Raw genomic sequence first — 13,288 nt, 5'->3', positions numbered from 1 at the left:
GAAACTGTGAACTTTTTAATGGTGCTCATTAATCAACTACACTTTTCCCAGAGTGAGTTTCTTCCTCCACATAATTTATTATACTTTTACTTAGATATGTTTAACTTCACTTAAATTTGGGTGCTGCTGTTGTTCTTCATGTCAACTGTCAACTATAAAATAAAAACATGCACAGTATAAGTACTATTTATTTAGGTTTGGTAAAATACTATCTACACTTGGCAGAATTTCCTTGAGGGTATAGTACCATGCCTGTGAAGGGTAGAGGACACTAATTGCAGTTTGGAAGAACCTGCCAAGCTCAGGTCTAATGAATGTTCTTCCTCAAGTAGACATCAACAAACTCGACTTAATCTAGCCTAGGCCTTAATCTAGGCCTATATCCTGACGCTTCAGGATAGAAAAAAATAATTTTGAGTTTTAGGCAGAAGTTGTGGGACAAGGGTTAGACGTTGTTTGGAAATTCAAATAAAGAAGGTCAGTGAAGTCTAAGTGCCTGCAAGCAATTAGGACATCCTGAAGCTAAGCCTGTCTACCTTAGGCTCCCAAGAAGGCGCGTGTTGGCCTGGGCTTAGGAGTGGGCTGTGGCAGCACACAGGAGGCCTGGAAGATACTGCATCTGTCTGGGGGAGGGTGGCAGGGCTGTGGTATTTTGTGTGTTAGATGTGCTGTGATGGCCCTGGTTTGCTTCAGCCAAAAGCAGCAAAGGACCAAGTAGGGTCATAAGGCTGTGGACTGGACAGACACTGGACTACTAAGAAATTTCACAGCCCTAGATATTATTTAAATTATCTTCTTTAAAGTCAGGTCATAAAGATGGGGCTGGACAGTTTTCCCTTGGTACTTATGGGGGTTGGTTCCAGTAGTCTCTGTGCATGTTCAAGTCCTTTATGTAAAATGGCAAAGTACTTGCATAAAACATACATCTTCCTATATATTTTAAATAATATCAGATGGCTTAGAACACCTAATACAATGCAAAGGCTGTGTTACTGGTTGCTATATTGTATTGTTTAGGGAAAATGATAAGGTCTGTACATATTTAGGACAGATGCAATCTTTTCCCTAATGTTTTTGGTCTTCAATTGGTTGAATTCATAGATTTGGAACCTGTGGAAATGAAGAGGTGACTACAAAAGGAAACAGAGTATTGCGTTAGTCTCAGCTTGATAAATCTTATTCCTTCTTAAAGGTAGCAAACAAAGAGTACATGAAGAAATTCATACCCATGTGTTAGTAAGAGCCCTGCCCTTGCATGAGTCCTAGATTTCCTGCCTTCTCACATGGGCTGGAGGCACACATGGCCCTAAGCACTGGAGTCTCTGAGTAATCCCTCAGGAAGGAAAGACTGGATGGGTGGCTTGCCTCCTGGAACCATCCAAGGAAACCAGTACCACAAGGGACAGCCAATCACCCTGTCTTTCACTTGGGGGTTGTTTTTACAAACTAGAAAGATGATTCACATGAAAAGATTTAAGATTTAACCTTCGGAGAGAAAGTGACCTAATAAGATTCTCTGAGGCTCAAGTGTCCAAAAAACTCCAGCTTGGATCTGAGAGAGATTCAGAAGTCAATAGCAATTTGAAGTGCAGAATGTGGGATTGAACTCTGATGGTAAATGGGAGGCATGATCATTCATGACCACTTGGCCACAAAACCTACAAGATAACTGAAAGTAGGTTGTAATGCCTGAGGGCATTACAGAACACTAGCAACTCTGTGATAAGGAGGAAATATGACCAAGAAAGGGGCCTACCACAATTCTCCTGGTTTAAGACACCACCTATGGCCAGAAAACTAGGTAAAAAGAGATTTTTAAAATGTGATCACTTATGTCTTGACTCAGCTTATCTTAAAAGAGAATTAGGATCACAAACTGGTGACTGAATATATTTGGCCAAAACAGTATTAATATTGATAAATTTCCAACAAATAAAATTAGAAGACTTAATCAAAGAAATCAAGATTTCTTCCCTCTTTCTAAAGGGGACAGGAAGATATGTGACATTGCTGTATGTGACTGAAGTTGGGTAAGGAATGACTTCTCAAAATGCTGTGTGCCAGGACCTCACCTGTACTCACCTAGGTCATCCATAGGGGTCCCATGTGGGCAATTATAACTGTGATGCTTAACCACACCTTCTGAGACCTTTAGGACCAGAACTCTTGAGCCAACCCCCACTTATCAAATCATAAAAGAAACATTCTGACAGCTGTGGCTATAATACTGAGCAACCAACAGATGCCACAACGATGAAATAATTCTCAGTGAGGACACCAGCAGGTATTTCTAAGCTTCCTCTAAGGAACAATACCACTCCTGGATGATGGCTATTGAGTCAAGATTTTCAGTGAATGCTATGTCACAACTTCATTTTGAGGATCTTAATGTATCTCTGAGAGTTTCTTTTCTTCCTTTTCAGTAAAGGTTAAAGCCATACCTAGGAATGATGAATTGATAATTGACCAATTTTTTTTTTAAGGTGGCCAATTTCCTCAACTACTGCCCATGCTGACTCCAAACCCCAACTCAGGCTTTTAAGACAAATCAAGTAAAAGGATAAAGGACATTTTTGATAGATTCCAATAACTATACACTCACAAGAACCATTTCAGCAAATGGCTTTCCCCTGAATTTATTCCTATTAACATTTTCTTTCTGATACAAGGACAATGAGTGAATGTACATCACAAATTCATATCAAACATGCCAGAAGGAACAGTGCCATGCAGTGACACAGTGGGAGGGCTATTAGCTGCAGAGCAGCTTTTCTGGAAATGAGAAGGCCACCATGAACCTGAGACATCAGACATAGCTACCAAAGACGAAGGTCTAGAGACTTCCACTGTAACACCCTGAATGCAAGACCTGAAAAACTGGACGTTTTGACTGATTAGGACCAGTGCACATAGTATAAGGAAAATTCATGTGGAGGCTGTTCATTCACTTTAAAATTAAAAAAAAAAATAGCTGTAGATGGACACAATATCTTTATTTTATCTATCTATCTATTTATTCATTTTTATATGATGCTGAGGGTCAAACCCAGTGCCTCACACAAGTTAGGCAAGTGCTCCACTAATGAGCTACAACCACAGTCCCTGATTCATTTTTGAATATCACTTTTTAATCTAAATTCTTGTTGCTTGTGAAAAATGCAATGGAGTATATTATTTATAGTTTCAGAAATACTATATTATTTATCATACAAAGTTTCAAAATAGCAAGTTTGGGTTGTTATACTCAGGGAAGGGAGGAATGGAGATGGAATGGTTAATGGGTACAGGGGTGCAATAGAATAGAAAGAATAACTTCTAATATTCTATAGGAAGCTATGATTGACTATAATTAATTTACCATAAAGAGGATTTGCATGTTTCAAAAAAAATCATAGTATGTCTTTGGTGATGGTGACATATGTTAGTTACCATTATCTGATCCCTACATATTGTATCCATGTTGAAATGACAGCCTGCATCCCATAAATATATGTAATTACTGTCAATTCAAAAATATTAAAAAATGAATAAATATAATAAATGGTAATTTAAATATAATTAGAGTATGAGTCCTTTTTTTCTTTTAATTAAACTGTATCAGATTTATATACCTATTCTTTCAGCTATTTTAAAATATTAAATTAAAATTTCAAAGAATTACTATTTGCATTTTTTTAAAATTATATATTCCAAGTAGAGAATCTGTTCACTGTAATATTTATACTACAGAAATATAAAATATATTATAAAACTTATATACCAGATTTTTTTTAAGGTCAAAGCAATTCAAAGTCTAGTGTTACATTTAAGGCTTTATTTATTTATTTATTTAGGAGGGCCTCCTGCTTGCTAGGCAAGTGCCCTACCACTGAGATACACACCCCTATGACTTGTGTAGACAAGTGTTTCTCTTCGTTATTGATGAGTTATGTTACATTTCTAGAATGGGCAAAGCACTGCACTAGATGTCAGAATGGGGTGTTGAAGATGACTTAAGAAGGATCATCCCATATGTCATGCTATAATCTAATAGGAAACATGGCACCTAAATTGCCCAGAGTGTGAATGTCAGGAGGCTAGACTGTTGCCATTGAAATTAGAGGAGCACCAAATTTCAGGTGTCCAAACTGGAATTGGGACTCTTAGGCAGAGGCTGCATCCATCATCACAGGAACTTAATTAATGTTGGAAATTTGTGTCCATGCTGGTGAGTACTTAGGAGAGATAAAATGGGCCATTCTTAGATGAATAACATCAAAATTTTTGCCAATTTTCTTCCTTGTTTTATTTTTACAAAGAAGTAGAAGTATGTTAGAACTCAATAAATGATTCCATTTTTACTTGGTGCAGTAAACCCCATAAAAATAGCTTTGCTTTATTTCCATATGGCAGTGCCAATAAGGAAACAGGATATATGAAAATAACAAAGCCAAAAACTTCTTTTAGTGGATCTAGTGAAGCATCATTCACTTTAAAAAGTCTGTGAAGACACTGGGCAAAAACATGCCTGTCTTATTTAAGTAAATATGTTATTTAACATAGTTTTACAACTTGCAACACTAACATTGTCCACAAACCCCCAAATCAGAAAACCCTTCTCCTTCTAACACAACAGTTCTTCTTTATTCTTTATAAATTTTAGTTTTATTCAATTTTCTATAAATGAGTCTAAATGAGTGATCCCATTTATAACTCCTTTCCCTGTTAAAAAGAAATTTAGATTTATGCTAGAAGAGGGATCATGTATCTAGCCCAAAGAACTCAGATTAGAAACCAGCTTATTTTTTTTCTTAAGGTATATAGTTTTTTATTTTTACTGTAACATTTTCATGGCTGTTTTCATTATTAATACAAAACAAAATCAGAAAAAATTGAAGAAGTGATATTATGAAGTTTGAATCCCTGGACTCACCAAAATACTGATTTGAACAATCGTTCCAAACTGGATACATCCAGTTTTCATGTTCATGATATTTCCCACTCTACAAACCTTAGAGTAAACTCCTGTCAGCATGAATACAGACAGACACCCTCTCTAGAGAATGCAAGACCATGGGTTGGGATGGGTCAGTCAATGTTGATACCATCTGGGAACAGTCATGTGACAAATGGTCAGTTTTAGTAGTTAATATACAACCCTCTCTTTATATCCTTAGATGAAATCTAGGGCTGGAGCTTCAGAGGTAAGATTTACAAAAAGATACCGTTTTCAAAAGCTATGCTAAAGGGTAAGTATCAAATAAGTTGTGCTCAGAAGTATCCAAGCATTAAAATTAAGAATCGGTTGGACAACTGTTCCCTAAGATGGCTCTGAGAATTTTCCCTGATGAGTGTAGTATAAGCCCAGGGACAGATCCTGGTCACAAGGCTGCATAAGAGCCATAATCCAGGTGGTTCAGGAGCCTGCCTGACCTTCTAGAATAGTGATAGCTGCAGGAGCAGAAATGAAGACAGGCTCAGGGTCCATGCAGGTGCATGAAGAGGTTTTTAGCACCCTGAGCAGGGCAAAGCTACCTCGTGTCCTTACCCCAGGAAGTGAATCAGTTGTTACTTTGCCAGGTTTAGTTTGGCAGTTTTTGAACCTCCACATATTTGTTGTTAATTCCAAGGCCATATCTACTCAGAAGCTTCTGGGTTTCTGAGGGCTTTTCCAACCACTTGTGGTTTTCTTCTCTGCAGAGAACATTGATCTTTCCCCCATAATCTAACCTGTTCCTTGACTCAGCAACGGCCTCTACATAAAGAATCCTAGTGAGTTAGCAAAAAGAAGGGTTTTTCTTGATGCTTTCAGCCACAGCACTTTCACCAAGGCCTGGCCTTTAGGAAAGAGGCCAGTGAGCTGTCTCATTCCAGGTGGCTGTGTCACTAGCTATCTCCATAATTAAAGATCCATCCAGTGTGTGTCCTTGGATGCAAAGGAGAGATGCTCCCCACAGGCAAAGTAGGGGAGGTTTCCCTTTAAAGCATAGACAGTTCCTGTCCCTGCTCTTATCCTATGTCTGAAAACAAAGACTTGGAGGCATACACACAAGGGACATTGACTCAAGAGAGGCACTGAGAGGTCCTCTATAGCAGATTACGTTCATTATTAATATAGTTGATATTTGCAGGAGCCAGCATTTGAAAGGATTAACTTGTTTTTTTCTCCTAACACTTTCTGAGATAGGTTCTATTATTATGTCCTTGGTATAGCTGGGAGAAACTGAGGAACACAAAACTAGGTGGTTCACACAGGCAGGGAACCTCAGACACAAGCCCAGGCAGCAGTCTCCAGGGCCCTGGCTCCCACCTCCACAACTCCCAGACTTCCTGAGCCTCTGAGGAGGAAGGGGTGTGGCTAACATGCCTTTGCCTCAGGGCTTACTATAAAACTTAACAAATTTCTTTCATTCACTAAGCCATAGGAAAGCATCTTCACTATTGTGCCATCAAAAGAAACTAATAAATTGACAAAAATTACACATATTCAAAAGGATTTCAAAAACATCTCTGTAAAAGAGGAAGTAGAAAATGGATTTTATAAATAAAAGATATCTGAAAATATTCTCCATTGATGATTCAAAAAGACTATGGCATGCTGGCAGCATTTCAAATATCTGTAGTCTTAAAATAATGGTAAACTGTGACAAGATGATGATGGTACCATGCTTTTAGCCAACAAGTACAGAACGATCCTTCATTTTACAGAGCAAGGGGCACCTGTGAATTTTACTCCCAGGAGTCACTGCAGCCGGGTGATAAGGACTCAGACACATTTGTGTTTAATCCAGCCTCTGCCACCTACTACATATGTGCCCTGGGACCAGTTCCTGAACTTCTGAATCCTTAAGCTATTATATTTATCAAGCACAAACTATGTACATACATAAGCTACTTTAATCTTCACTGCCTCTCCATAAAATACACTTCAACCACATCATCATATTTCATAGACACAAATTAGTGCATAGAGGTGAAACCTTATTTAAATTCATACTTCTTCGAATTTGAAAGCTGGAAGGCGAGATTCTAAAGGCATGCTCCTTAGCATTCTCTGACAGTTTCCTCCATCAGGTGGAAGGTTGGTACTTACATTCCTTATCCTCCTTTTAAAATAAAATATTTTTTATAAAGAATTCCAAAAGAATTCCCAATAAGCCATAGTTAAATAAACTATTAGGTTGAGTTCAGAAATGGGGATTAGTACAGGAGCTAGAGTAATCACATAAAGTCTAGGTTAGGAGAGGCCTTTATACAGGTCTATTTGTTCAACTTACCCTTAACTACCAGCCTATTCAGTTTTCATGTAGAAACATGAAGGACAGAAGTTAATTGAGAGGTGGAAATGACATGCCCATTATACATCTGTGTGCACATATGTACTGTTTCAAGTATGCCAGAGCATGTGCAAGGGTAGAGAGGTCTCAGGATCTGATTCTTATATATGACTCCATCCTAAATTCATATTTTAAAAAAGCTATTCAGGAAGAAATATCTTCATGATTTCCTTCTTGTAGTTTCAAGAACTGTGATTTTGAAATAGGAGTTTGAATTAAGCATTCAGAACTTAAGATGTTTTTTGCATACGAGTCACACTTAGCAATAGTGGGGGAAATCCTATATCCTATGTAAACAGGCAGAGGAGGGGAACTAGAACTAATGTCAACTTGCCTCCAGCAACACACCTCAGGCATCTCTTTGAAAATAGACCTTTCATCAAATTTTCTCTCTTATCTTTTTTGTTTCATGATAACTTCAGAAATATTTCTCATTTTTATTGCAATTTTCATCTTGGTAATACTAGTATTGTTTAAATGTAATAGAATGGGCACTAAATATATAACAATTTATTATGCTTCATTTGTAAAATGTATATCAATCAGTTAAAATGAGTTATGGAAAGGAGACAGGGACATAGTGTTTCAAGATTAAAACAGTTATATTTACCTGTAACCAGTGTTTATGTAATAGAACAGCTACCATTTGCTATTTTGCCCATTAATTTATTTCTCTTTAATTATTTCCCAATAGTCACAACTTCTGCAATTTCAATGTATCTCAGTGGCTGAGACGTGAATATTATTGTAATTAATACAAATGTTCTCAAACTTATGAAAGATCTACAGCAATTTTAGAAACAATAGTAAATATAATTAATCATGGTAAATTTGATGGTGCTTATATACTAAATTCTGTCTAACATGTAATTGAGATAAATTGTTCCTTTGAAAAATGTTGAAAATGCAGGTATTTTCATTTACATAAATAAATTTAATTATCCATGGTGAAATATGGAAAGAAATATCTACTATTCATGTTAATATACTTTAATTTTGAGAGTATATTACCATGTGGCTCTGTATGAAACTTTAATTTTATAGATCTTTATCTCCCATCCTACCTTAACAGTTGCTATATCAAAAATGTTGCATCCTCAAAAGAACACATACTTTTAGATAGGAAAAAATAAAAAGAGATTGCTTTGACTATAGAACAAAGTAAAATAAATGTTCAGGTTTTTAAAGAAAAGAGATTTTCATATTATATTAGTCCAGACAAGGGCCAAATGACTTAGGACTCACAAAAAAAAAAAAAAACTCATTGATTTATGAGAGGTTTATAGGACATTAAGACTGAATGTCATGTCAGTTTTTAGTCATTATTACGTATATGCAAAAGAATTTCACGAGTTAGTATGAGTTGAACAGATTTTACTTTTCCACCTTCTCTAACTATTTTTAAAGAAGGCCACTCTCTCTCTTGGGCATAGGTGGTCTTTATGACCAATGCATATATTTGAGTTGGCTGACTCAGAATGCTGTGGGTAAAGAGAAAGCAGGCTAACTAGCCCACACAGGAATGAGCTCAAAGTTTGGTAGAATTAGGTTATACCACCAAAAATGACTAATTATGTCTAGAAATCCACACCTGAGGCTGTGCTTGCCTTTTTCTCATTCCCTTTTTTCACTTCCCTACTGCTTCTCCTTTTTAATTGAGGACCTCCTATGGGACAGGGAGAGACGTGGCTGAAAGATCAACTACTCACCAGTGAACATTTCTGGGCCTGAAGTGACTGAACAAAGAGAACATTTGGCAGACCTACTGGGTAGGCTTAAATAATGAAACATGCTTGTTACACATCAATAACACTCCAGCAACTTATCTATGATTAATAGCATGTTTTAACTATTCTGTTTAAAAGCACTACTTTTAGAATTTAGACTTGAATTTGGGTGAGAAGCCCTGAACTATTAGAAGTTTTTAAGAATTTGTGTTAAATATGACAGTTTGTACCACATTATTGCTCTGGCCTAAGTTTCATAGGTGTTACCTATTCTAAGAATAAGACATTGGCTAATTTGCCTTATGGAAAACATAGTCTATATTTCAAAAGAAGCAAAGACAAAAGTGGTGCATGCTGTGAAGACAGCCCTTTAAAGAATATTGTGCAGTAAATAATCATGTAAAATTTGACAGGACTTAGGGGTATTTAGCCTAAAGTTGTATCAAGGCCATATGTTACTGTAGGCAATCTCTTCAAATGCATAATTTATAACATCACCTCTGTGACTACCTGAGAGACCTAGGTAGAGAGATGAATTAATCCATCATAAATAGACCCTTAGAGGATTAGTTAACATTTAGCTAAAGTCACAAGGGCAACTGGATTACTAGTTTCAAATGATTCCTCACAGAGGGCTTGTTATATGATACAAAGATCCAATACATTCCCAGAATTTACAATAAATCACTCTGAAATCTTCAGTTTGAATATCCAGGCACAGGAGAGTTTATTGTTGCTTAGGTGTATGTTTTAATTGAGTTATACTATTACCACTAGTAGAGAGAGAGAGAGAGAGAGAGAGAGAGAGAGAGAGAGAGAGAGAGATCATTGGTGCCAAAAATCAGGTATTCAGATAAACATCAAGATGAATAACATCTAGGGGAAAACAATTATGAGAGGTGAGAGGTAAGGAAGAGAAGAGAGAGAAAAAAAAATTAAAATGTAAGAAATATGGAGGAAAAAAGAGAAACAAAGGAGCGTAAAAAAAGTTAAGAGAGGTACAGAGAACTAGAATGAAGGAAAAAGCATTCAAAGTTCTAGGAGCAATTAAATGAAGGGTGAAGAAAAGGGAAAAAATGATAAACAGCATATGACAAGGGATAAAGAACATGATATCATGAGGAGCCCAAACCTGTGGTGTACATGGCTATGAATGGGACACACTTCATTCTGGAGCTGAACTGGAAGAAAACACACAATGGAGGAAGAAGAAAAGCAGCATATGTGCAATATTTGGATATAGATTCACCCCCTTCTATATTGCTACCAACCCAGGTTTTATCTTCGTTTTTTGATGATGTTTCTTCTCACTCTACAATAACTTTCAGAGGACTCGTTCAATCCCACGGCTTCAGCTCCAGAAATGTTGAAGGCTTTTAGGCTATGGAAATTAAGATTCCTCCACAAGAACATACCCACCTACATGGGACATCTCCCCTTAATGGAACCCTAAGCTTAGCATGTGCACAGCTGAATTCTCCATCTTTATTCCTCATATATGTTCTAATTCCTCCTCCACTCCACATTTTGGTAAATGGTGCTATCTCCGCTAACTTGTCCTAACCAGGAGCCAGGTTCTCTCTGTATTGTTTGTTCTTCTTCCAAATGGCTACTAAAATTTTCCCCTCAGTTATTTCTCAGATTTCCCCCTCTCTTCACTCTGCTGGTCTTCCTGACTAGAGGACTTCCCTTCCTCAGTCAGCTCAACTTCCTATGATAAAATTTGGATCATGTTCCTACCTGCTAAAGGCCATCAGCAGACTTCAGGACCCAGTTCAGCCACCTTTCATGACAAGGCACAACTTTCAAGACCTTACTTGGAAACCTCTCCTCCTTTGCTGCCTACCATCTATGACCTCACTCCCATTCCATGAAAATAACTGTTTAAACAACAGAGAAAAGTAACAAGACCCATGCATTTCTTCCATTTTGGAGTTTTGTACCATCTATATATATTTTTTTTTTTAGAGAAAGAGAGAGAGAGAGAGAGAATTTTTTAATATTTATTTTTTAGTTTTCAGTGGACACAACATCTTTATTTTATTTTTATGTGGTGCTGAGGATCGAACCTAGTGCCCCACTCATGCCAGGCGAGTGTGTTACTGCTTGAGCCACATCCCCAGCCCACATCTATATTTTTAAGTTGGCCATTTATATATAGATTGAAGATTTCACTGCTAAGTATGGTTTTACTTGTATTTACAGAGCAAAATTTTTCAAGTAAAAAAGGTAAGGATTGCTTACTATAGCCAGATATATTTTATTTATCTCTTCCCCCAGATGACCCTTTAGCTAGACAGGGCCATATTATAACATTTAACTCACAGTATAACTTGTCCTTATACGTGTTGATGCTCTGCTATTTTTCTGTGGGGCTGTTCTTTGAGATTCACTTTCTCAAGGGGTAGTGCTGATTAAGCAAACACCCTAACATGGTACCTGCACATAACATGGGCTCATCTTCCTTATTAAAAAAAAAGAAAAAGTGCTTTCTCATATCCTTGAGAAACCCAAATATACTAGCATGTTAGCAATAATTACTATAAATTCCCTTGCAGGGAACCAGCTTCTAAGATTTTCAGAGCTTTATGCGTTATAAGGCACAAAATTCTTGTACTATTCTGGCATAATATGTTTTGTATATTCATACAAAACACAGCCATTTACTCCAAATTTCTGTCCCATAACCTTGAATGCTACATGATGAAAAATGTTAGCAATCACAGAGTCACAGATGTGTCTTGGTCATCAGCGCCAACACAGTAACTAAATATTTTTACACATGAAGCAACCTGGCAAACAATGGGAGATAACTAAATTTTTGGCAACAGCTGGGGACTCACCTTTTCTTCATTACCAACACAACTCCAAGAAATATAATAACAAACAGCAAGATGCCAGCAATGACTCCAGCAATTTTAACCGTGTGGTCTGTTTGTTTCTCAGGTTCTGGGACTGGTTTTGGAGTGGCAGCTCCTGAAGATGAAAGGAAATGAAACAGGAGAGAGAGAGTGGGTAAGAGAATAAAGATGTTACATTTAAATTTTTTTTTCTGCGTTTAACAGAGTAATAAGACTTATCAGAGCCAGCAGAGGAGCTTTGATTTTTTTAAACAGCTTTCATATGCACTGAAAGGACTATAATTGTTCACGTTGTTCTTCAATATTTTACTAAACCACAGCACACCCACGTCTGACCCCTTTATAAGAGACTCCTCTCAAATACAGTTTTAAAATATTTTTATTATCTCTCTTGGCTCCTGCTCTTTCTACCATTTTAAAACTTGCTAACAACACAATAGCTATCCCTAAGCCTTTATCCAAATTTGATTTGCTGGAACATTTTCCTCAATTATTTTTCATAAATGAAGCAATAATTCCATAACATATTAGCCCAAACACCTGGAAAAGTAAGATAAGCTCATTTACCATGCATTTTACCAGCAATTGTTTTTTAACACAATAGAGTTTTTCCCCCTTGCCTTTGGAAATCAAAATCTAGGTCACATCTGGTAGGCAAAAGACTCCTTCTAAGCAATTTATTCACAAAGTGGGAAGCAGCTGGTGATCACACCACTGGCACCCACATTTAATATCTGTTTAAATGAGATAACCAGGGACTTAAAGAGGAGGCCACGTCTCAGCTCTCCTGGCTTCCCATTTCCAACACACCGTTTGTCCTTTTTACGATATAATGTGATGGAATGTCAAATCCATGTTTGATGAAACATAAATTTCCTCTGCTAAATGAGTTCACGATGAAAAATATTAGGAATGCAATGTTCAATTCACTAAACAGAAATTATTTTTTTCAGAGCTTCTCCATGGCATACCAGGATGGGATGGTGCTTGGTGTTTGAGCTACCATGCAACCCATACTTGGTAGACAAAGGTTATTTCATGCCCAAACTTCTCACCTTAGACTTTTCTTTGTGCTTTTGTTGGTAAAAATGTAATTAAAATTGAATCAACTTTTCCTCTCCTTCTGTAGGTGTTTCTACTTAGTAATCCTCAATTCCTGACAATTGAAATCTCACCACATCTGTGCCTTTGTGCACAGAAAACTAGACAAATTCTAATGTAAGTCATGGCTGAGAAATAGGGGGTGTTGGAACATGCAAATCTCATTTCTTCCTCATATCAAGATTTTTTCCAAGAAACCTTATATCCTGAACATGGCTGTGACCTGACCTGACAAAGTTGGTCAAGATCAGGTGAGAGATTTGAAGTAAAAGATTCAAGGCCA

At 37.0% G+C, this 13,288-nt stretch overlaps 1 protein-coding gene across 7 annotated transcripts in view; it reads right to left on the bottom strand.

Annotated features, from left to right (window-relative positions):
* Ptprm (protein tyrosine phosphatase receptor type M) overlaps positions 1-13,288 on the bottom strand; it is an 821,378-nt gene that overhangs the window by 255,300 nt on the left and 552,790 nt on the right. For all 7 annotated transcript variants that reach the window (XM_058586457.1, XM_058586454.1, XM_058586456.1 and 4 more), the window contains one exon: positions 11,887-12,019. In XM_058586457.1, coding sequence (XP_058442440.1) covers positions 11,887-12,019 — 133 coding nt within the window. The remainder of the gene's footprint in view (positions 1-11,886; positions 12,020-13,288) is intronic.

This window comes from Marmota monax, unplaced genomic scaffold (genome assembly GCF_021218885.2).
Source record: "Marmota monax isolate L192 unplaced genomic scaffold, Marmota_monax_Labrador192_F-V1.1 WCK01_AAM20220418_F8-fsc00103, whole genome shotgun sequence".
Lineage (NCBI taxonomy): Eukaryota > Metazoa > Chordata > Mammalia > Rodentia > Sciuridae > Marmota > Marmota monax.
Note: the sequence above shows the minus strand (reverse complement) of the source record. Positions and strands in the feature narration are given on the sequence as shown.